The sequence below is a fragment of the Blennius ocellaris genome, assembly GCF_963422515.1.
Source record: "Blennius ocellaris genome assembly, chromosome: 22".
Classification (NCBI taxonomy): domain Eukaryota; kingdom Metazoa; phylum Chordata; class Actinopteri; order Blenniiformes; family Blenniidae; genus Blennius; species Blennius ocellaris.
The window spans coordinates 827,414-850,647 of NC_137671.1; the positions used below are offsets into that span (position 1 = coordinate 827,414).

Consider the following 23,234-nt stretch of genomic DNA (forward strand, 5'->3'; position numbering starts at 1 on the left):
CGTTTCCTCACTCGTCATCCAAACTCACCAAATATATATATATATATATATATAATATATATATTATATATATAAATATTCCACGGCGGAACAAAAACTCAAGTTTGTTGTTGTGTGACACCAAATACCATTTATTAGGGCTTTACAAGACTACAAAATCCTCCAGATGAGTTAAATCACTGTCTCTGTCTATTTACATGATATGTTAGCATACAAATGTACAAAATATAAAACATTTAAAGGACAAATGTTTCACCAAGAAGAAGAAGAAAAAAAAACAAACCTCTCAACCAGAGTAAATGCTCTTTATGGTCTTCAACGGCTGATCACCGGTAACAGTGTCGACGCTCTGCGAACATCAGGGGTGCAGGGTACGGGGGGGGGGGGGGGGGGGGGGGGGCTGTAACCATGGTAACTACCTTCTTGGCATGCAACAGGAGTGTGTGTGTGTATGTGTGTGTGTGTGTGTGAGCACAGGTAGGATGTAGAGCGAGGGATTGTCCCTGATGGTGGCGACGCCGTGACTTCCTGGTCTGTGACGGGCGTCGTAGCACCGGCTGGGGGGGGGGGGGTTACAGTACTGGCGTTGGCTCGGCCCCCCCCGGGAGGGGGGGGGGGTCAAACATGAGGATTTTCTTTTTCGTTTCGTTTGTTCACTGTACACCGTCTGCATAGGCCGGACATCAACCAGACACACGCCTCCTGATGACTTTTTGCATTTATTCTTTATGTCTCTCTCTCTCTCTCTCTCTCTCTCTCTCTCTCTCTCTCTCTCTCTCTCTTCAAAAGTACAATAATTTACTCGGCGGGGGGTATATTAAGCATATTTGTAACATCGACAGGGCAGAATGCATCTTTGATTCACTGTGCAAGACTTTAAAGTATTACACCCCCCACCCCCCCCATCCCCCCCCCCCCCATTTCACCCCCCCAATACCTCAAAATGTGCAAAACCAACCCACTTGATTAAACAAAATTTAAAAATGGCTTCCGTCCCGACGCGCAAAAAGGTAAAAGGTGTGACTGGTCAGGCGTAGAAAACGAGGGTTGGGTTGTGCTCCGGGGGGGTCGGGGGTCGGGGGGGGGGAGGGGGGGGGGTGTCGTGAGCCCAGCTCAACTTCGGAAATACGTCCCTCCACAACATCTATTGTTCTTTTTAACAACACTGGTCCAATTGAACTCCAGACGAGGAAGATGAAGGTCGGACGCAGGTGAAGCACCAGAATCCTCGTCTTCCTCCTGCAGCCTCGTCCTTCTTTTTTGTTTATTTTTGTTTATTTCTATTTTTGGCACGTCGTGTGAGAAACTCCGCTTCAACATCTCGCAGTTTTGTTCGAAGCCGTTTTCGCCGCTCGATCCCAGAAGAGTCGAGGCCAAAACCCCGAGACAATCATTGGCACTTTTCCACCTCTCTTTTGTTGTTGTTGTTGTTTGTTGTTGTTGTTTGTTGTAGTTTTCACAGTAGCCGAGCGGCTGGACGACTCGCTGACTTTCCCCGTTGTGCTTGTTGTTGGCAGAGACGGTCCCGGACCAGCGCCGGCGAGCCGCAGTAAAAAAAAAAAAGTAAAAAAATGTAAAAAAAAATCAGACGAGGTGATGAAGAAATACAATGATCGTCTGATTTGTATATAAAGCACCGAAAATAATCCCCTGTGGCCACCAGAGGGCGGTACAAAACCTGAAAACACTCCACAGCGCTCTCCTCGCCGGAAATCGGAGAAAAAAAAAAGCCAAACGACACTTCAGGGAGAGTCTGTGTGTGTGTGTGTGTGTGTGTGTGTGTGTGTGTGAGAGAAGCACCTCTGTAAACAAGAAGAGACATAAACAAGAAAACCAGTCCGCCATGTAAACATCTGAAGATAGTTAAAAAAAAAAACCCCAAACTATTTCATCAAGCTCTTTCTTCTCTCGTCCCCCCCAAAAAAAATGTTAGTGACTGGAAGTCGACATCTTTTCTTGCGTCTTATATATGAAAATGTTTTACATCCTTTTAAAAAGCAGCGGCGTCGGCCCACCGAGGAAAACTTAAATAGAACCATAAAAGAACTTCTAGGATTCTAGTATTGCACCGTCATCGTGTAAAATAGGCATATTCGTTCACATGGTAGGTACGTGTTCGTATAGCATACATCTGTGGACTACGGGTGGGTCCTGGGGGGTCCCGGGGGGGTCCTGGGGGGGGGGGTCCTGGTCTCATAGAGCGGACTCCAGCGAGGAGTCCAGCTGGTCGTCATGGTGACTGGTGCTGTCGCTGTCGCAGCTCTGCGTGCTGGAGTAGTTAGCCGCCTCCTGCAGCCGTAGCAGCATGTTCATCTGAAAACAGGGGGGTCTCGTTAGCATGGCGCGAAGGCACGCCGCGAGTCACGTTAGCATGGCACAAAGAGACCCCGCGAGTCACGTCAGCATGGCGCGAAGAGACACCGCGAGTCATGCTAGCCTGAAGAGACGCCGCGAGTCACGTTAGCCCGAAGAGACGCCGCGAGTCATGTTAGCATGGCGCGAAGAGACACCGCGAGTCATGCTAGCCTGAAGAGACGCCGCGAGTCACGTTAGCCCGAAGAGACGCCGCGAGTCACGTTAGCCTGAAGAGACGCCGCGAGTCACGTTAGCATGGCGCGAAGAGACACCGCGAGTCACGTCAGCATGGCGCGAAGAGACACCGCGAGTCATGCTAGCCTGAAGAGACGCCGCGAGTCATGTTAGCCCGAAGAGACGCCGCGAGTCATGTTAGCATGGCGCGAAGAGACACCGCGAGTCATGCTAGCCTGAAGAGATGCCGCGAGTCACGTTAGCCTGAAGAGACGCCGCGAGTCACGTCAGCATGGCGCGAAGAGACCCCGCGAGTCACGTCAGCATGGCGCGAAGAGACACCGCGAGTCATGCTAGCCTGAAGAGACGCTGCGAGTCATGTTAGCCCGAAGAGACGCCGCGAGTCATGTTAGCATGGCGCGAAGAGACACCGCGAGTCATGCTAGCCTGAAGAGACGCCGCGAGTCACGTTAGCCTGAAGAGACGCCGCGAGTCACGTTAGCATGGCGCGAAGAGACCCCGCGAGTCACGTCAGCATGGCGCGAAGAGACACCGCGAGTCATGCTAGCCTGAAGAGACGCCGCGAGTCACGTTAGCCCGAAGAGACGCCGCGAGTCACGTTAGCATGGCAAGAAGAGACGCCGCGAGTCACGCTAGGATGGCACTGGTGTCGCAGCGTGTCACCGGGGCGCCCCCGCCTCCCCAGGGGGTGTCCCTCACCAGGGGGCCTCCCTCACTGAGGCGCCCCCGCCTCCCCAGGGCGTGTCCCTCACCAGGGGGTCTCCCTCACCGGGGCGCCCCCGCCTCCCCAGGGGGTGTCCCGCACCAGGGGGTCTCCCTCACCGGGGCGCCCCCGCCTCCCCAGGGGGTGTCCCTCACCAGGGGGCCTCCCTCACCGGGGCGCCCCCGCCTCCCCAGGGCGTGTCCCTCACCAGGGGGTCTCCCTCACCGGGGCGCCCCCGCCTCCCCAGGGCGTGTCCCTCACCAGGGGGTCTCCCTCCGTGTCGCTCTGGGACACCATCTTGGACGACGCCCCCTCCTTGGACGAGCTGTAGCCGTCGTAGCCGACGTCCTCCGGCCGCAGCTGCAGCAGCGCCGCGCCGTCCCGCTGCAGCGGCGCCGCGCTCCAGGGGTACGAGTCGCTCACCCACTTGGACGGGTCCTCCCACGCCGCACGCTTCCCGTACAGCTGTGGGGGGGACAGGGGGGTGGGGGGGACATGATCACCACTGGTCCACTGGTCCCAGGTCTCCCTCCCCGGCGCCCCCTCCTACCTGCAGCCCCTCCCTCACCGCCTCCAGCAGGTAGGGCACCAGCGAGTAGTTCCACAGGTCGGTGAACCAGACCCGGGACCCTTCCACGTCCATGGGGCAGGACAGGAAGAGACGCGGTCCTGCGGGACAGACAGGGGGGGGGGGGGGGGGTTAGGTCTGGACGTTTTGTAAACTGGTCTGATATCAGGAAGTACGGAACTTTGATTAAATCATAAATAAAACAGGATAAATAGTTAAAAGATCGTTACATTTTATCTCCACCAGGTGGCGCTTTTATTTTGTGAGGTTTGTTCAACAGGCAGCGCCCCCTAGTGGCTCCACAAAATAAAGGCTGTGTGAGTGTGTGTGTGTGTGTGTGTGTGGAGCTGCAGTGTGTTAGAGTGTGTGTGTTAGAGTGTGTGTGTTAGAGTGTGTGTTAAAGAGTGTGTTAGAGTGTGTTAGAGTGTGTTAGAGTGTGTTAGAGTGTGTTAGAGTGTGTTAGAGTGTGTTAGAGTGTGTTAGAGTGTGCTAGAGTGTGTTAGAGTGTGCTAGAGTGTGTGTGTGTGTGTGTGCTAGAGAGTGTGTTAGAGTGTGCGTGTGTGTGTGTGTGTGAGTGTGTGCTAGAGAGTGTGTTAGAGAGCATGTTAGAGTGTGTTAGAGTGTGTGTGTTAGAGTGTGTTAGAGTGTGTTAGAGTGTGTTAGAGTGTGTGTTAAAGAGTGTGTTAGAGTGTGTGTTAGGCTGTGTGTGTGTGTGTGTGTACCGATGGTGACGTCGGAGGAGCTGTGTGTCTCCAGGAAGACATTGAGGTGTCTCCAGGCCTTGGGGATCCAGTCCACCACCTTCATCAGGTCGTTGCTCCGGACGTTCTTGTCGATCTCCGTCTGGATCAACTTCCTCCTCAGGAACCGACCCAGGAAGCCTCTGATGGGCTCCGTGTGGTTGGTGCACAGCACCCACCTGACACACACACACACACACACACACACACACACACACACACACACACACACACACACACACACACACACACACACACACACACACACACACACACACACATAGAAAGTCTTATTTTCAGGATTAAACTGATTCACGTGAATCATCAAAACGTCGATTCACAAAGTTTCTCACAGAGAAAATCCTTCCTCCCTCCCTCCTTTCCTTCCTTCCTTCCTTCCTTCCTTCCTTCCTCCCTCCCTCCCTCCCTCCCTCCCTTCCTTCCTTCCTTCCTTCCTCCCTCCCTCCCTCCCTCCCTCCCTCCTTTCCTTCCTTCCTCCCTTCCTTCCTTCCTTCCTCCCTCCCTCCCTCCCTCCTTTCCTTCCTTCCTCCCTTCCTTCATTCCTCCCTCCCTCCCTCCCTCCCTCCTTTCCTTCCTTCCTTCCTCCCTCCCTCCTTTCCTTACTTCCTTCCTCCCTCCCTCCTTTCCCTCCTTCCTCCCTCCTTTCCCTCCTTCCTCCCTTCCTTCCTTCCTCCCTCCCTTCGATATTTAAGAGGAAACAAGCCGATATAAACACAACAGATGGAGATCTGCACAACTCGTGATGTCACACATAGGCTCCGCCCACAAAGAAGGATTCCCCCGACTTCCTCGGCTGGAGATTCAAAATTCAAATAACTTTGTTATGCGACAACAGTGGAGGGGCAGAGTCGGAGGAACCTTACAAGTAGAACCACAACTATCGTTTTTTACCAAGTAGTGTTTTACGTTTCACCGGGACTTTAAGGTTCCGTACCTGAAGTTGTGGTGAAGCTCCAGGTTGGGCGACGACGAGACGCCCTGGTTCATCGTCCCGACGACGTAGGGGCTGCAGAGACACAGGAATCCACCGTGATGCTAATCACACCTTCTCACCTGCCATTTGCTCTTACAGGCGTATTATTTACACTAAATTCTGTTTGTTTACTGACGACTACAGTTTATTTCCCCCACTGGAACGGCGACGCGTCTCCGGGTTACATTTAGGAAATTAATCGTCAATAAAGCAGCTGAAATGTTATTAATTGTGGCCGGTGGCTTCTGGGAAACTGTAAATATCAAAGTGACTGAGATTTATGGAGGTGGTTAGTTAACGTGGTTAGCTAACGTGGTTAGTTAACGTGGTTAGTTAACATGAACTCTTTCCACAGACTTGGATGCATAAAAGGAAGTATAAAAATGAATCAAGGAGACGCAGTTCCTCCTTATAAGTTGTTCAATCTGCAAATTTTGTCGCCGATTTCTCTTTTAAAACTGAAACAAGCGACAGACAGACGTTTGTCTGTTTTTAACTGTTTTTAACTGCTGTTATGAGAAGTATCATCATATTATTATTATCATCGTATTATTATTATGGTGTTATTATCATTATTATTATATGATGGTATTATTATTATTATCATATTGTTATTATTATTATTATTATTATTATTGTTGTTGTATTATTATGGTATTATTATTATATTATCGTATTATTATAATATTATTATTATAGTATTATCATTGTATTATTATTGTATTGTTGTTTTTTATTATTATTATTATTTTTGTATTATTATGATATTATTATTATTATTATTATTATTATATTATCGTATTTTTATTATTATATTATTATTATAGTATTATCATTGTATTATTATTGTATTGTTGTTTTTATTATTATTATTATTTTTGTATTATTATGATATTATTATTATTATTATTATTATTATTATTATATTATCGTATTTTTATTATTATATTATTATTATAGTATTATCATTGTATTATTATTATTCTATTGTTGTTATTATCATTATTATTGTATTATTTTTATGGTATTATTATTATCATATTAATATAATTTTTATTGTAGTATTATGATGGTATTATTATGATGGTATTCTTCTTCTTACAATATGAAGTATTGTGAGTATTGAGGCCCGTGTGACCCACCATTTGTGGTACTTGCAGTTGAGGAAGCCGTTGAAGATGTCGCTGAGCGAGCCGACGTGGTGCAGGTTGTCCAGGATGACCACGGTGGGGACGTCCACGTCCGTCTCCTCAGAGCTGCACTGCTCCGCCAGGGTGGACAGGTACTGTCTCAGGTCCTGGACCCACGGGACAAAACACAGTCACTGAACTACAAGGGCAACAAAAGGTCAAATCTAACGTCTTCCGCTGCTTTTAAAACAGACGTGTTCTATTCAGACGGCCATTATTGACAGAGGAGCACGTTTTGTCCTCGTCAGGAGGTAAAAAAACCTTTTGGCAGCAGTAATTTGGCACCAGGATCCAGTTTTAACACAGAAAGAGCAACTTTTACACAGAATGCAGAAATGCACTCCTTTGCAGAAAACCAATTATTGTGAAGAAAAGCAGCTTTCACAAGCAAAACATGAAATATTTACTCCCTCCAGCTTTTCTAAATACTTTTATTTGTTACTCCTGCATTTGGTTTTTAATATCTTAAAAATGTATACTAATATTTTACCTCTTCACAATATAAATTTTTTTAAAATTTTTTTGTTAATTGCATTTCACTGCTGCTGATTAATGTTTTACCAGAGTGACAATAAATAACTATTTGACATTACATTATATTATATGTATACGTATTGTATTGTATTGTATTATTTTATATTATAATATATTATATTATAATATTTATATTATATTGTTTTATATTATATAATATCATAATATTTTATATTATATTATATTATTCTATATATTATATTATATTATATTATATTATATTATATTAGATTATATTCTCACGGTAAACATCTTTCTAAAACAAAGGATCCATGTTCACTCTATGCTGACGACCCCCTGCTGTACATGTGACTCCGCCCCTCAGTACTCTCACTTCCCCTCTGTTTAATTATAATAATAATAATAATATCTGTGCTACACGGTGTATTTGGGCGCCGCCAGGTAAAACTAGCTTCTCCACCTGGAAGCAGAAACAGTTTTTGATTGTGTTTTTCTGAAGGTACGATGACTTTGAAGGCCCCCCCCCCCCCCCGCCCGCCCCCACCTTGCTGGAGTTCTGGTCCACGTTGAAGCTGGCCACGTTGTGCTCCGTCACCTCCTGGCCCAGCTGGCAGATGACGTACTCGGCCAGCTTGGCGGCCAGGAAGGACTTGCCGGTGCCGCTGGGCCCGGACAGGATGATGCGGCGGTGCTCCATCAGGAGGTTGAGGTACCGCTGGACGATGGGCTTGGGGATGAGGGTGTCAAACACCAGGCTGTCGATGCTGTTCTCCCTCACGCCTGGGGGGAGGAGGGGGGGGGGGGGGTGGGGAGGAGGGGGGAGGGGGGGAGAACCAACGGGATCAACTTCCTATCAGGAGGCCACGGCTCAATTAATCTCAATTATTCTCAATTAATCTCAATTAATGATCGGGAGGCGGAGCTTCAGCAAGGAACTTCATCCTCCAGGAACCCACACTTCTCAGGAACTCTTTTCTCTCTCTCTCTCTCTCTGTCGCTCTCTCTCTCTCTCTCTCTCTCTCTGTCTCGCTCTCTCTGCCCTGTCTCGCTCTCTCTCTGTCTCTCTCTCTCTCTCTCTCTCTCTCTCTCTCTCTCTCTCTCTCTCTGTCGCTCTCGCTCTCTCTCTCTGTCGCTCTCCCTCTCTCTCTCTGTCTCTCTCTCTCTCTGTCGCTCTCTCTCTCTCTCTCTGTCGCTCTCTCTCTCTCTCTGTCTGTCTCTCTCTCTCTCTGTCGCTCTCTCTCTCTCTCCCTCCCTCTCTCTCTCTGTCGCTCTCTCTCTCTCTCTCTCTCTGTGTCGCTCTCTCTCTCTCTCTCCCTCTCTCTCTCTGTCTCTCTCTGTGTGTGAGTGTGTGAGTGTGTGAGTGTGAGTGTGAGTGTGAGTGTGAGTGTGTGTGTGTGTGTGTGTGTGTGTGTGTGTGTGTGTGTGTGTGTGAGTGTGTGTGTGTGTGTGTGTGTGTGAGTGTGTGTGTGTGAGTGTGTGTGTGTGTGAGTGTGAGTGTGAGTGTGTGTGAGTGAGTGTGAGTGTGTGTGTGTGAGTGTGTGTGTGTCCTGACCTCTGAGGTTGACCTTGATGTGTGTGTGTGAGTGTGTGTGAGTGTTTGAATGTGTGAGTGTGTGTGAGTGTGTGTGAGTGTGTGTGTGTGTGTGTGTGAGTGTGAGTGTGTGTGTGTGTGAGTGTGTGTGTGTCCTGACCTCTGAGGTTGACCTTGATGTGTGTGTGTGAGTGTGTGTGAGTGTTTGAATGTGTGAGTGTGTGTGAGTGTGTGTGAGTGTGTGTGTGTGTCCTGACCTCTGAGGTTGACCTTGATGACGTTGTTTTCTCCCACCAGGTAGCCGCAGGGCAGCAGCTCAGGCACTTCGGCGGAATGTGAGCGAACGACTTCGCCCATCCGGTAGCAGACGATACTGTCGGAGCCCAGGCCCAGGCTGGTCTGGGGGTCCACCCGGAACACGTACTCCTGGGGGGGGGGGGGGGGGCAGGGGGGGGGGCACAGGGACTTTCAGGATTTTCTCTTAAATAAACCAAAATGTAGAAAACCGCCACTCCAGAACGGAAGGTGGAGTTCAGGATGGAGCAGGAATGAACTAATACCTAAATACCATGATCTTTCCTATCAACCAAAACATGCCAAGACTTCATTTCCCACAATGCACTGGTCCTTTAAAGAGACATTTTAACATGATCAGGCTCTGGTAGGATTTTCTGGGTTTTTATTTGTATGTAAACAACAACAAAAAGATAAACAAACACCAACAAACATAACAGAACGACGCAAAGAAGCAAGAGATGATTAAATAAAGTAAAAATGGCCCGAGATCAGAGAAGCAGGAACGAAAATAAATGTGGAAAAATGAAGAGAATCAATAATACAAAAACATGTAAAACGGCCGTCATGTTGTTTTTCTCCCAGCAGTTCCTGTTCCGGCCACCAGATGGCAGTGTGGCGCCAGGAATACGCTTGAAGTGTTCAACTCACATTTCTGATTTCTTGTCCAATATTGTAAATATCAGTTCTTTGTTTTGGTAACAAAAGTATTTAGTTTGATTAAGAATCGGCTGGTACAACCCCTCACTGATTAGCCCCGCCCACATCCCCCCTCACTGATTAGCCCCGCCCACATCCCCGTCACTGATTAGCCCCGCCCACAGCCCGTCACTGATTAGCCCCGCCCACAGCCCTCGCTGATTAACCCCGCCCACAGCCCCTCACTGATTAGCCCCGCCCACACCCTCTCACTGATTAGCCCCGCCCACAGCTCCCTCACTGATTAGGCCCGCCCACATCCCCCTCACTGATTAGCCCCACCCACAGCCCTCGCTGATTAGACCTGCCCACAGCCCTCGCTGATTAACCCCGCCCACATCCCCCCTCACTGATTAGCCCCGCCCACACAACCCCTCACTGATTAGCTCCGCCCACAGCCCCTTCACTGATTAGCCCCACCCACAGCCCTCGCTGATTAGACCCGCCCACAGCCCTCGCTGATTAACCCCACCCACATCCCCCCTTACTGATTAGCCCCGCCCACATCCCCCCCTCACTGATTAACCCCGCCCACACACCCCCTCACTGATTAGCTCCGCCCACAGCCCCTTCACTGATTAGCCACGCCCACTCTTAATCCAGGATTTATATGTTTGGCGACGCTGGTGGACCGAAGCAACGCAAAAATAAAAATACTTTAGAGAAACCCCGCCAAAATAAAAGCCAGTCTTACTTTGAAGAGGCGACGGATGACCCCGTCCAGGACGTCCCACTTGGTTTTGCCACTGACGCCGATGGAGCCGATCAGGTACTTTTTACTTCCCTGGAGTGACGGGAGGCAAGAGAAGGTCGGGACGAATACGTTATCTTCATCATCATCGTCATCATCATCGTCTTCATCACCAGCCACCCACCTTGCTGGTTTTCAGCCCGCTGCTGATAGAAACCAGGATTCGCACGCTGCGGCCTTCTTTGCGTAGATTCCCCTCGTAGCCGTCGTCAAGCAGAATGTCTGGAAACACAAGTTTTTGTGAGGAAAAAAAAGAAAAAAAGAAAAAAAGAAAACTCATATAATTTCTTATAAACAAGCCGACTTCGCCCCGCTGGAGGAATTACAGCTGGAAACGGACAAAGTCCACAGCGAAGCCCAACTAATGGGTTTCTTTCATGTGATAATTACTTTTACATTTAATCGCAGTGATTTCTGCGGAATAATAACGGGAAATTAAACGGACGGCGATCGATGACAGACGGAACCGATATCAGAGAGAATAAATAGAGTAGAAGACATTAAGTAGGGTTTTTTTCTTTTTTTTCTTTGCGATTTGAAGAAATGAAGAAAAATCTGTTATTGTGAAAGAGCCGCTCAGTTACACACTGATTCAACCCCCAGAGCTCATTTTACACCCGGAGGATTCGTTTTAGTTATTAATCGTCTATTAATGCAACAACCTGGACGCAACTTGGTAGCTTTATTTTGACAGTCACCATAATAATAATCCAACTTAGTGGTTTTATTTTAACGGTCACAGTAACAATAATCCGAATTGGTGGTTTTATTTTGACAGTCACCGTAATAACAATCCAACTTGGTTTTATTTTTACACTCATGATAATAATAATCCAACTTGGTAGTTTTATTTTGACAGTCACGGTAATAACAATCCAACTTGGTTTTATTTTTACAGTCACGATAATAATAATCCAACTTGGTAGTTTTATTTTGACAGTCACGGTAATAACAATCCAACTTGGTGGTTTTATTTTGACAATCACCGTAATAACAATCCAACTTGGTAGTTTTATTTTGATAGTCACCATAATAATAATCCAACTTGGTAGTTTTATTTTGACAGTCACGGTAATAACAATCCAACTTGGTTGTTTTATTTTGACAGCTACTGTAATAACAATCCAACTTGGTGGTTTTATTTTGACGGCTACCGTAATAACAATCCAACTTGGTGGTTTTATTTTGACAGTCACGGTAATAACAATCCAACTTGGTGGTTTTATTTTGACAGTCACGGTAATAACAATTCAACTTGGTAGTTTTATTTTGACAGTCACGGTAATAACAATCCAACTTGGTGGTTTTATTTTGACAATCACGGTAAAATAATCCAACTTGGTAGTTTTATTTTGACAGCTACCGTAACAACAATCCAACTTGGTGGTTTTACTTTGACGGCTACCATAATAATGACCCTTGACTTCCTGCCCTCTCTGGGCCAATCACAGTGGAGGATTCTGGCGGTGCAGTTGCCCTCCTCACCACCAGGGGCGCTGTCCCTCCAGGACCCACTGACCTGACATGATGGTGTCGGTGATGTTGAGGTTGTTGAGCGACAGCCCCAGGGACTGGCGCGAGGAGGACGAGGAGGTGCTGGAGGTCTCGGAGGGCGGCCGGGCCGTCTTGTTTGGGGGGCGTGGCCGTGGGCGTGGCGTTGCCGCTGGACTTGAGGCGGTCGTTCTCCGCCTTCAGCGTCTCGATCTCGTTCTGTCGGCGGAAGAGAACGGCGGCGTCAGGACGGAGCGTCGCCCTCCAACTTCCTGCCGGCTCATTTAGTCATTCTGGATCAGTACGATTGGAACTATGGGATGTAAAGCCGCTCTTTGATCTACAAGACTCCCTTTGTACTGAAGGTTAAGCCTCCGATAAGGCGTCTTACACGATCCCCATATCTGAGGGGGGGCGGGGCTTCTGACGGCGAGGCAATCTGCACGCCGCCGCCGTTCATGGTGAAACGGATTATTCTTTGAAAATGTGCCGCTTTTAAAGTAGGAAACGATTCCTCAGTCTGAACATTAAGCTTTCTTTGCTTTGTTCTTTTCGTCACACTGCACTGGGAGCAAACAAATAAATCAAGGCGTTCGCACTTTAGTCTTTATCTCACTTTAATGAATAATTATTTGGAGTTTCTTTCCTGTATTCTTCCAAAAAAAACATGAACTTTATCGATTAATCAAAAGTTCCTATAGGTGTAAATTTAATCTCAATACAAGCAAGTTAAAAAAAGGCACGTGAGGCACCTGAACGCACCGCCGCCGTTTCTGCAGCACGAAGCTCATTAACCCATAAAAATCCATAAACTCGCTGAGTCATTGTTTGCATAGTTATTTCCTTATAGTCTGGGAACTACGGTAATTTTATTCTGTTCAACTTTATAGTATTTGTTTTTGCAGAGACAATTATTACAAATAACATTTCAAATATCAAAGTTTTGCCAAATATAACAGCATATGTGAAGAACAAAAAGACAAACAAATAAACAAAGACGACCTCCCAATAGAAGAAAACAAACAAAAAAGTAGAAAGAAAGAAAGAAAAAAGAAATGAATAAAAAAGAAAGGTTCAGGTTTTAAAAAGTGTGTTGCTCTAATGGAGGAGAATCAAGGAGGAGGAGGTGAAGATGGAGGAGGAGGACAGGATGACAGGAGGACAGGAGGAGGTGAAGATGGAGATGGAGGAGGACAGGAGAACAGGAGGACAGGAGAAGGTGAAGATGGAGATGGAGGACAGGAGAACAGGAGGACAGGAGATGGAGGACAGGAGGAGGTGAAGATGGAGAAGGAGGACAGGAGGAGGAGGACAGGAGGACAGAGGATGGGAGGACAGGAGGGGGAGGACAGGACATGAGGACAGGAGGACAGAGGACAGGAGGACAGGAGGGGGAGGACAGGAGGAGGACGGGAGATGAGGACAGGAGGGGGAGGACAGGAGGACAGGAGGGGGAGGACAGAAGGAGGACGGGAGATGAGGACAGGAGGACAGGAGGGGGAGGACAGGAGGGGGAGGACAGAAGGAGGACGGGAGATGAGGACAGGAGGACAGAGGACAGGAGGAGGATAGAGGACAGGGGGACAGGAAGACAGGAGGACAGGAGGACTCAGCTCACCTGCATGCGGTTCATGGCCTCCCGGATCTGGTCCAGGTGGTGGGCGGAGCTCAGGGCCTCCAGACGGATGTCGGTCAGCTTCAGCTCCTTCTCTCTCAGCTCGTTCTTCAGCTGCAGGATGATTTCAGCCTCGGCCTCGGTGCATTCACACAGCCTGCAATCAGCATTATCACAGAGGGGGGGGGGGGTCACCTCAGGGTCAGGACACACTGGTATTACAGGGAGGAGGTCAGCGGTTTGAACACGTCACACAGCAAGTCTCTCCGTGATTTCACTCCAATAACGTCACAGTGAGAAAAACTTTTAGCTTTGAAACGTCTCTTTGACTTTGATTTCTGGAGATGAAAGGAGTGAAATTTGTTTCCACCGTCGGAGGGGAAAAAAACACAAACAAGCTTTAGTAGCGACGACATCCAGACGGCTGACAACGTTTAAAATCCTCCCCATGCTCAGAGAAAACTCCTTTCAACCTCAAATCACCTGTGCACATGCTTGCAAAAGAGCACTTGGGCAGGCGGTTAGTTCAGCAACGAGGAACTATGAAAATAATATTCCTACGATTTTCATTTCTTCTTTGTAGAAAGTGACGCTGTGAGCATTTAGTTAAGCTACAAATAACCTAACTTGTCAGATTTTACAATATTCCAAGTGATTTTTCTTCATATTAATGACGTTTATGGTGATTTTAAGTCATAAAACTAGAGCTACGCTCGGTAGAGCGCAGACCTTCGCCAACGCCACATTTGTTTGCGTAACTGAGTTAGAATCACTAGCGTGACAGCTGTAAGTTCATATCAATGCTAACTAGCGGACATCACCCTGAAACACTGAGTGGGGAGCATCTCCATGGCAACAGACGATGCTCTTCTTTGATCTCCTCCACGAGGCGCCTCCCATCCCCTTTGTGTGGGAATATACTTTGATGGATTTTTGGTGTTCATTCAGAAACGGGGTTGCCGTTAGCGTCCTAAAATGTAATGGATCCTTGGACGACCACAAATCATGCCAGGAAGTCGTTTTTGCAAATAAACGGAAAAAAAAGACGACGAACCAATAAAAAATGAAATAAATACACGCAGACGAAAACCTAGCTTAACGGTTGTGTCAGTCAGATCGACGGTTATGATGATGTTTCGCAGTGTGACGATCCCAAACAAAGTCTCACACACACACACACACACCACTGTACACACACACACACACACACACACACACACACACACACACACACACAGCCCCGGTTACCGGGATCTGTGCTTGTAGATCACGTGACCGTTTAGCTTTTTCTTGGCGGTCCACCCGGGGGGGGACTTGTTATCACAAATGCACTTGCTGGATGAAGGTCGGAGGGAAAAAGAAACGCAAAGAGGGGGGGGAAGGTGAGGGTTTTTTTTAAAAACGTTTGTTAAAAGGTGGGGAGGACAAAAAAAAAAAGAAAAGAAAGAAAGAAAGACAAATTATACTTGAGGAAGAAAAACAAAACAGAACAGGAAGTGTGGCGCGGGAGGGGGGGGGCGGAGCCTCACTCTGTGGTGGAGGGCGAGGAGTGCAGCGTGGCCACGCTGCCTTGCCTGTTGTCGTGCTGCAGCTTGGGCGAGGACGGCAGGGAGTCGCTCATCTCCTCCATCTCGTCGTGGGCCGACTGCGACTTGCTCTTCTTCTTGCTGAACGCCTGCTTGAAGGAGCTGCGCAGCTGAAACACACAAGGAGGGGGCGTCAGCGCGCGACTCCCCCCATCCAACCCTGGCTCCTGGAGCAGGAAGACCCGACCCCCCCCCAACGCCAAGCTCCCCGACCCCCCCCCCCCCCCCCGCCGCTGCTTCCAAGCAAAACTCACTCTCTGGTTAAAAGATCAAAGAGGCGGCGGACATCTTTAATGTGGCCCTAAAAAACTGAGTGGGGATGAAGAAGCATTCAAAATGAAGAAACGGGGGTTTCAGAATCCATGCCGACGCTCCCAGAGAGGGAGGGAGGAGGTTGATCTACGGGGGGAAGAAGGCAGAAGAAATAAAGGTGGAAGTGGAGATAGAGGGGGGGGGGGTAGGGGCACCACCACACACACACACACACACACAGGAAGAAGACACCCAGGCAAACCACTGACCTGAGCCGGGATGGAGTCGGCCACCTGAAGACGCAGAACACACCCAACGTTAAGCCACACAAACACTCAACCGCCACACTCTACTGCCCCCTGCTGGGCGGAAGCTCGCGGCGCAGGAACGTTTCCATTGAAGGCGAAACAGGAAAAGACGTTTTCACAAAGGTGAAGATGTGAAGGGTGCGGCCGCGGCTTGACGGAAGCGTGACGGAACCACGAGGGGAGACGACATCTTAACCCTCAGGACGATACCGGTATCGGTACCGGTACCGATACCGGTACCGATACCAGTACCAGCAATATGAGGCTTCATTTCGTGTGGATTTTCAGGTTCGTTCACGTCATGACCAGAGCAACTTGTCAAATTACAGACATTATCTTTAAAGTGGAATCAGTGGAGCGCACGCCCTGTGGCCAAACAGATGTACTGCAGGTAATGTCGTTACAGTCGGATGACGTGAACCTTGACCTGAAATCAATCTGCACCAACAAAGAAGAAAATCCCCAAACTCCCCAACAAATCCAGTTGAAAGACAAAGCTTTGTGACTCTAAACGTCTCCGACACACATCAAAGCCCTAAACTTGACACAGTCTCCATTTTAAAGATCGTGACAACTGGAGGAACTACAATCATTTTGTGATTGAAGTTTTCATTTTCTGGAAATTTTTCCTGAAGAGGAAAATGCAACATGCTGATGAAATGACTTGTGAAACATTTCTCTACATGGTTACTTCACGTCCCCTGGTTTCCCCCGGTTTCCCCTGGTCTCCCCCGGTCTCCCCCGGTCCCCTCTCTCCCCCCTCCCCCCCAAGTCCCCTCTCTCTCTCCCCTCCACCTACCCAGCTCTTCTTCTTCTTCTTCTTGTCCTCGTCCTTGCCCAGACTGCCCATACTGGAGTGGCTGGCCGCGCTGTTGATGCTGGACATGCTCTCTGACGAGTGTTGCCGTCTGATCCGGAGGTCTGGGGACGAGAGGACACGAGACGTCTCACTGCCGTCCTTCCCTCGTCTTTCACGAGACCTCAGGTTTGGAACTCAAAGTTTGGAACTCGGGAAGTTTGGAACTCGGAAAGTTCGGAACTCGGAAAGTTTGGAACTCAAAGTTCGGAACTCAAAGTTTGGAACTCGGAAAGTTTGGAACTCGGGAAGTTTGGAACTCGCAAAGTTTGGAACTCAAAGTTTTGAACTCGGATAGTTTGGAACTCGGAAAGTTTGGAACTCGGGAAGTTTGGAACTCGGGAAGTTTGGAACTCGGGAAGTTTGGAACTCGGGAAGTTTGGAACTCGGGAAGTTTGGAACTCGGCTATTTCGGGACGAGGGCGGCGGTTCAATTCCCAGAGAGACCAATCAGGGGGCCGTTACCTCTGTGCAGGAGGTCGGGGCCGTTGAGCGCCACCTGGATGGCCGTCTGGGCGTCGGTGTTCTGGGTCTTCAGCATCTCGATGGTCTCCCCTCAGCTCGGCCAGCTCTGACTCCTGCAGGGGGGGGGGGGGGGGGGGGGGGGTGACAGACGGCGTCTCTTTAGGCCTCGTCCAAGAAACAGACCCAGGCTTTGTTGGGTTTTTTTAAACTTTTAAATGAAACGTGTGAGACGCGTCCAGATTCAGGTTATTTTTAAAAGCGCTGACGCGGCGGAAACAGTCGGAATCCGCATATTTGCAAACGTCACGGCCTTGAACAGACGGACATCAACGCCGGGCGCCACCTGCTGAGAATTACTTTGAATAAAAACCCCATGAACCCTCGTGAGCAGAGGGAGGAAGTCGCCTCAATAAAAAACCTGCAGACGGGATTTGTGCTTTAATTAAAAGTTGCTGGACAAAGACGAGGATTAAAACGAGGGAGAGGCTGAACAGAGGACGAATCTCTGAACGGACGCCGGGAGAAAACCTGAAGTAACATGTAATCCAGCAAGAATTCTACCTTTAATGGTAGAAAACAGGCGCGATGACATCATTGCATTGGAATGAAATGGTTTTATTTTTGTTTATGTTTTATCTTATTTTCTGAAATGCTGTAAGTCGCCAGTAATTAAAAGTACAAAGCATCAAAACGTTCTGAGAAAATTAAAGAAAGACTTTACAATTTTTTTTGCAAAAAAATATATGTTTGCATGTCGTTTTTCTGCTAATTTTATTAGTCGGGAGTTTATTTTTGCAGCATCGTCAGGCTGATAGAAGCTTTAATTGTGATTTAATATAATGTCGGTATTGGCAAAAAATCTGTTTTGAGAAATATCAGATATCGGTACATATCCAGTATCGTTCATCCCTCATAGAGAAATATCGGCCTATGAGATATCGGTACATATCCAGTATCGTTCATCCCCATAGAGAAATATCGGCCTATCAGATATCGGTACATATCCAGTATCGTTCATCCCCCATAGAGAAATATCGGCCTATCAGATATCGGTACATATCCAGTAATCGTTTCATCCCTCATAGAGAAATATCGGCTATGAGATATCGGTACATATCCAGTATCGTTCATCCCCATAGAGAAATATCGGCCTATCAGATATCGGTACATATCCAGTATCGTTCATCCCCCATAGAGAAATATCGGCCTCTCAGATATCACGGTACCTATCAGGTGTCGTTCATCCCTCATAGAAAAACACTTGAAGGAGGTGAACAAAGGACGTCCCACTGCAGACGACTCGTCCCAGGTCATGTGACCCAGAGTTGGTCACCATGACCTGTCCTACCTTCTGCTCGGCCGTCATGGTAAGGGCTCTGCAGGCGGCAGGTCATGTTGCTCAGGCTCTTCTCGAAAGCCGCCACCAGGTGAGCCTGCAGACACAGAGACACACCAGGTACAAGGTGACTGCAGTATCCGGATACGTCCACACCGGAGACGAGACGCAAGGGGGGACGCTTCTATTTTTAATTTCTATGATTCGATGACGAGCTTCGAGGTCGTCCTTCCAGTCCCCTGGAGGACGATTTACTTCCACGTCAGCCAGTTTTTTTATTTTTCCTTCTTCCTCCACTGTTTCGTGTCTCAGGCACCGATTCATCGTCCCGGGAGACGTGGCGAGGACACGATCGGGGACCGCCGTTGCTCGTCTTCCACCTGACTCAGCGTCGTGTCCCTGCTGACTCAGCGTCGTTGTCCCCGCTGACTCAGCATCGTGTCCCCGCTGACTCAGCGCCGGGTTTTTGACCTTTTTCCGATCCCTTCACTGCTCAGACTCGTCTCATGTCTTTCCAGCTCCACCTGTCCAACCCAGCGAGGCACCATCTGTCCCCGACACTCCTCATGACCCCGCTGTCCTGAGCCGGTGGTCATGAGGAGGAGGAGGAGAGGAGGAGATGAGGAGGAGGAGGAAGAGGAGGAGGAGATGAGAGGAGGAGCAGGAAGAGGGAGCAGGAGGAGGAAGAGGAGGAAGAGGATCAGGAGGAGGAAGAGGAGCAGGAGGAGGAGGAGGAGGAGGAAGAGCAGGGGGGAGCAGGAGGAGGAAGAGGAGCAGGAGGAGGAGGAGGAGGAGGAGAAAGAGCAGGAGGAGGAGGAAGAGCAGGAGGAGGAGGAGAGAGGAGGAAGCGAAGGAAAAAGAGGAGGAGGAGGAGAGGAGCAGGAGGAGATGAGAGGAGGAGGAGGAGGAAGAGGAGGAGGAGGAGATGAGAGGAGGAGCAGGAAGAGGAGCAGGAGGAGGAAGAGGATCAGGAGGAGGAGGAAGAGGAGGAGGAAGAGGAGGAAGAGGAGGAAGAGGAGGAAGAGGAGCAGGGAGGAGGAGGAGGAGGAGGAGGAGGAAGAGCAGGGGGAGCAGGAGGAGGAGCAGGAGGAGGAAGAGGAGGAGGAAGAGGAGCAGGAGGAGGAGGAGGAGGAGGAGGAGAAAGAGCAGGAGGAGGAGGAAGAGGAGGAAGAAGAGGAGGAGAAAAAGGAGGACGAGGAGGAGGAGGAGCAGGAGGAGGAGGCGTCTCCTGAACAACCAGACTCACGTTGGCGGTCAGCTGAGACGTCAGAGTCGCCACCTTCTCCTGCGAGGCGTCCAGCTCCCGGCGCAGCTTCCGGATTTGCTGCAAAGATAAAGAAAGAGATGAAAGAAAGAGAGATGAAAGAAAGAGAATCAACCAAAAAGCAATGTTGAACTTTGTGACATTCCCATTGTTGAAAAGTGGAAAAACCAAAGAAAACTGTATTTTACATGGTGAGAGTGAGAAAAGAGGAGACAGGAACACAAAGAGGAGGATTACCGTGGAGTTTTGGACGGTTTGGCCCTTGATGAAAAAGAAAAGAGAACATTAACACGATGTCGCACGCCGGCATCACACAGCATGAACTGGAGGGGCGGAGCTTATCGAGGACAGAGACGGACGTCTGGGTCAAACAGGAGCAGCAAACTCTGGTCGCACGCTTCCTTACGTAACGAGTCATGTTTCAGAACGTACAAGACGAGAGTCTTCTTCTAACTAAATATTTCATATTCAATCTCGTCTGACGTTAACGTGACGGAACGATTCCCTTGGTCTGATTGTCGACACCGTTTCTGCCGATACGTCGGAGAGTCGTTCTGTCGTCTCTAAATCGCCCCGGAGAACAAAGTGATGTAGTGTTACTATTGTAGCATTAATATTGTAGCATTAATATTGTAGCATTAATGTTGTAGTGTTACTATTCTCGTGTTAACTATTGTAGTGTTACTATTGTAGTGTTACTATAGTAGCGTTACTATTGTAGTGTTACTTATTGTAGAGTTACTATTGTAGCGTGACTATTGTAGCGTTTCTATTGTAGAGTTACTATTGTAGCGTTACTATTGTAGAGTTACATTGTAGCATTTGCTATTGTAGCGTTACTATTGTAGTGTTACTATAGTAGCGTTACTATTGTAGTGTTACTATTGTAGAGTTACTATTGTAGCGTGACTATTGTAGCGTTTCTATTGTAGCGCTACTATTGTAGCGTTACTATTGTAGAGTTACATTGTAGCATTGCGATTGTAGCATTACTATTGTAGCATTACTATTGTAGCGTTACTATTTTAGCGTTACTATTCTCATGTTGCTGTTGTAGCATTAATATTGTAGCGTTACTATTGTAGCATTAATATTGCAGCGTTACTATAGTAGTGTTTAATTACAGCATGTCAAGGCTCCTTGTTGAGGAGTATTTTTATTGTGAAAAGCCACATATGAGGCATGACTCGGGGTTTCCATGAAGGCAGAAGCAGCAGGAGAGAAACGACGCGACTCCAGACGACCTCATGATGTTTGACTAAACGAGACCTAAACGACGTCAGAAGGATGAAAGACGACAGATCAAAGAGATGAGACGTGAAACGAGCTTCTACTGTTTGATCCAGACTGTACGCTGCTGAAGCTCAGCAGGAGTGAAGCACAGAATCATGAAGAACAAAAGAAAAGAAAAGTAAAAATCTAAGAAAAATCAGTGATAAACAGGAGAAGATTTATGATTTAATTTTGTTTAAATGACTCCAAAAAGAAAGAATCACCAGAGCAGCTCTACGTGTTTAGTTTCTGTAACGAGTGAATTCTGGGACGTTTAAAATCAAGATGACATAAACACGTCTTGATTAAGAAAAAGTAACACAAAGAGTCGAATGTCGACGATTAATCAGTGATTTATCAATGACTCATCAGTGATTAATCAGTGATTAATCAGTGATTTATCAGTGATAATCAGTGATTTATCAGTGATTTATCAGTGATTTATCAGTGATTTATCAGTGATAATCAGTGATTAATCAGTTATTTATCAGTGACTCATCAGTGATTTATCAGTGACTCAGTGATTTATCAGTGACTCATTAGTGATTTATCAGTGACTCAGTGATTTATCAATGACTCATCAGTGATTTATCAGTGATTTTCAGTGTTTAGAGTTCAGATGGTTTGTTCTGCAGCCGATCACTTTGATTGACGTACAGGTTTGCTGATTTGCAACGTAAAAAACAAGGCAACACACACACACACACACACACACACACACACACACACACACACACACACACACACACACACACACACACACACACACACACACACACACACACACACACACACACACACACACACACACACACACACACACACACACACACTCTCTTACCTCTGAATGTGCTTTTTCCTCCGTCTGCAAGAGAAAATGTTGAAACATTTATTTCCTGTTCGATCGGCGGCTTTTTAAAAAACGCTGACGACTAAAAACATTTTGACAAATTATTATAATAAGTGAATTATTTGTAGTATTAATACTAATGCTTTTTGTTTTTTTTTTACACAAAAATAGACGAATGTAAGAAAAAAGGGGGAGTAGGGAACCGGAGTGGGAGGAGGAGGAGGAGAAGAAGGAGGAGGAGCAGGAAGAAGAAGAAGGAGGAGGAGGAGGGAGAAGAAGGAGGAGGGAGGAGGAGGAGGAGGAGGAGGAGGAGTGGTTGCTTCTTACCGCAGAGTAAAGTGAGGAGGTGCTCGAGACGAGAGACAACGAAGAACCATGAACTGCAGAGAAACACGACGATTGAATCAAACATGTGAATTTAGCTAGTTTTAGTTTAGTTAAATGTGTGTTTTGCAGTGTATTTTCACAGTGTATTTTTTACAGAGTGTGTTTACAGTGTATTTTTTCCATTGTATTTTTCCAGTGTATTTTCCCAGTGTGTGTATTTTTACAGACTATGTTTACAGTGTATTTTCCAGTGTATTTTTCCAGTGTATTTTTTCCCAGTGTATTTTCCCAGTGTATTTTTTCCAGTGTATTTTTTTCCAGTGTATTTTTCCAGTGTGTTTTCCAGTGTGTTTTCCAGTGTATTTTCCCAGTGTATTTTCCAGTGTGTATTTTTACAGACTGTGTTTACAGTGTATTTTTCCCAGTGTATTTTTCCCAGTGTATTTTTACAGACTGTGTTTACAGTGTATTTTCCAGGTGTATTTTTCCCAGGTGTATTTTTACAGACTGTGTTTTACAGTGTGTTTTTTCCAGTGTATTTCCCAGTGTGTTTTTCCAGTGTATTTTCCAGTGGATTTTCCCAGTGGATTTTCCAGTGTGTTTTCCAGTGTGTTTTTCCAGTGTATTTTCCAGTGTATTTTCCAGTGTATTTTCCAGTGTATTATTCCAGTGTGTTTTTTCCAGTGGATTTTTCCAGTGGATTTTCCCAGTGGATTTTCCAGTGTGTTTTCCAGTGTGTTTTTCCAGTGTATTTTCCAGAGGTATTTTCCAGTGTGTTTTCCAGTGTGTTTTCCAGTGTATTATTCCAGTGTGTTTTCCAGTGTATTTTCCAGTGTATTTTCCAGTGTGTTTTCCAGTGGATTTTCCAGTGTGTTTTCCAGTGGATTTTCCAGTGTGTTTTCCAGTGTGTTTTCCAGTGTATTTCTCCAGTGCGCCCCACCTTCGTCCGTACTGTCCCTGAAGGAGCCGGAGCGGCTGATGTTGCGGGGGCCGGTCCTCCAGCGACGTGGCGCTGCCCCCCTAGTGGGTGTCCGTCTCCGTACAGGTCGAAGGAGTCCTGGGCCGGGATGCTGTTGGAGCGGCACATGGCGCCGCCG

General features: G+C 47.5%; 1 protein-coding gene across 1 annotated transcript in view; it reads right to left on the bottom strand.

Annotated features, from left to right (window-relative positions):
* Window positions 1-113: 113 nt before the first annotated feature.
* Window positions 114-23,234, bottom strand: part of LOC308146615 (neuron navigator 3-like) — a gene marked incomplete at its 5' end in the record, with an annotated part of 79,596 nt that continues 56,475 nt past the window's right edge. The window contains 28 exon segments of the mRNA XM_080518518.1: window positions 114-2,313; window positions 3,515-3,718; window positions 3,804-3,922; window positions 4,544-4,740; window positions 5,517-5,588; window positions 6,698-6,852; window positions 7,785-8,020; window positions 9,029-9,197; window positions 10,459-10,548; window positions 10,640-10,737; window positions 12,035-12,150; window positions 12,152-12,225; window positions 13,625-13,778; window positions 14,870-14,956; window positions 15,151-15,317; window positions 15,729-15,752; window positions 16,567-16,688; window positions 17,089-17,176; window positions 17,178-17,201; window positions 18,437-18,460; window positions 18,462-18,521; window positions 19,671-19,748; window positions 19,926-19,949; window positions 21,802-21,825; window positions 22,138-22,190; window positions 23,078-23,124; window positions 23,126-23,157; window positions 23,159-23,232. Coding sequence (XP_080374644.1) covers window positions 2,194-2,313; window positions 3,515-3,718; window positions 3,804-3,922; window positions 4,544-4,740; window positions 5,517-5,588; window positions 6,698-6,852; window positions 7,785-8,020; window positions 9,029-9,197; window positions 10,459-10,548; window positions 10,640-10,737; window positions 12,035-12,150; window positions 12,152-12,225; window positions 13,625-13,778; window positions 14,870-14,956; window positions 15,151-15,317; window positions 15,729-15,752; window positions 16,567-16,688; window positions 17,089-17,176; window positions 17,178-17,201; window positions 18,437-18,460; window positions 18,462-18,521; window positions 19,671-19,748; window positions 19,926-19,949; window positions 21,802-21,825; window positions 22,138-22,190; window positions 23,078-23,124; window positions 23,126-23,157; window positions 23,159-23,232 — 2,732 coding nt within the window. The 3' untranslated portion in view covers window positions 114-2,193.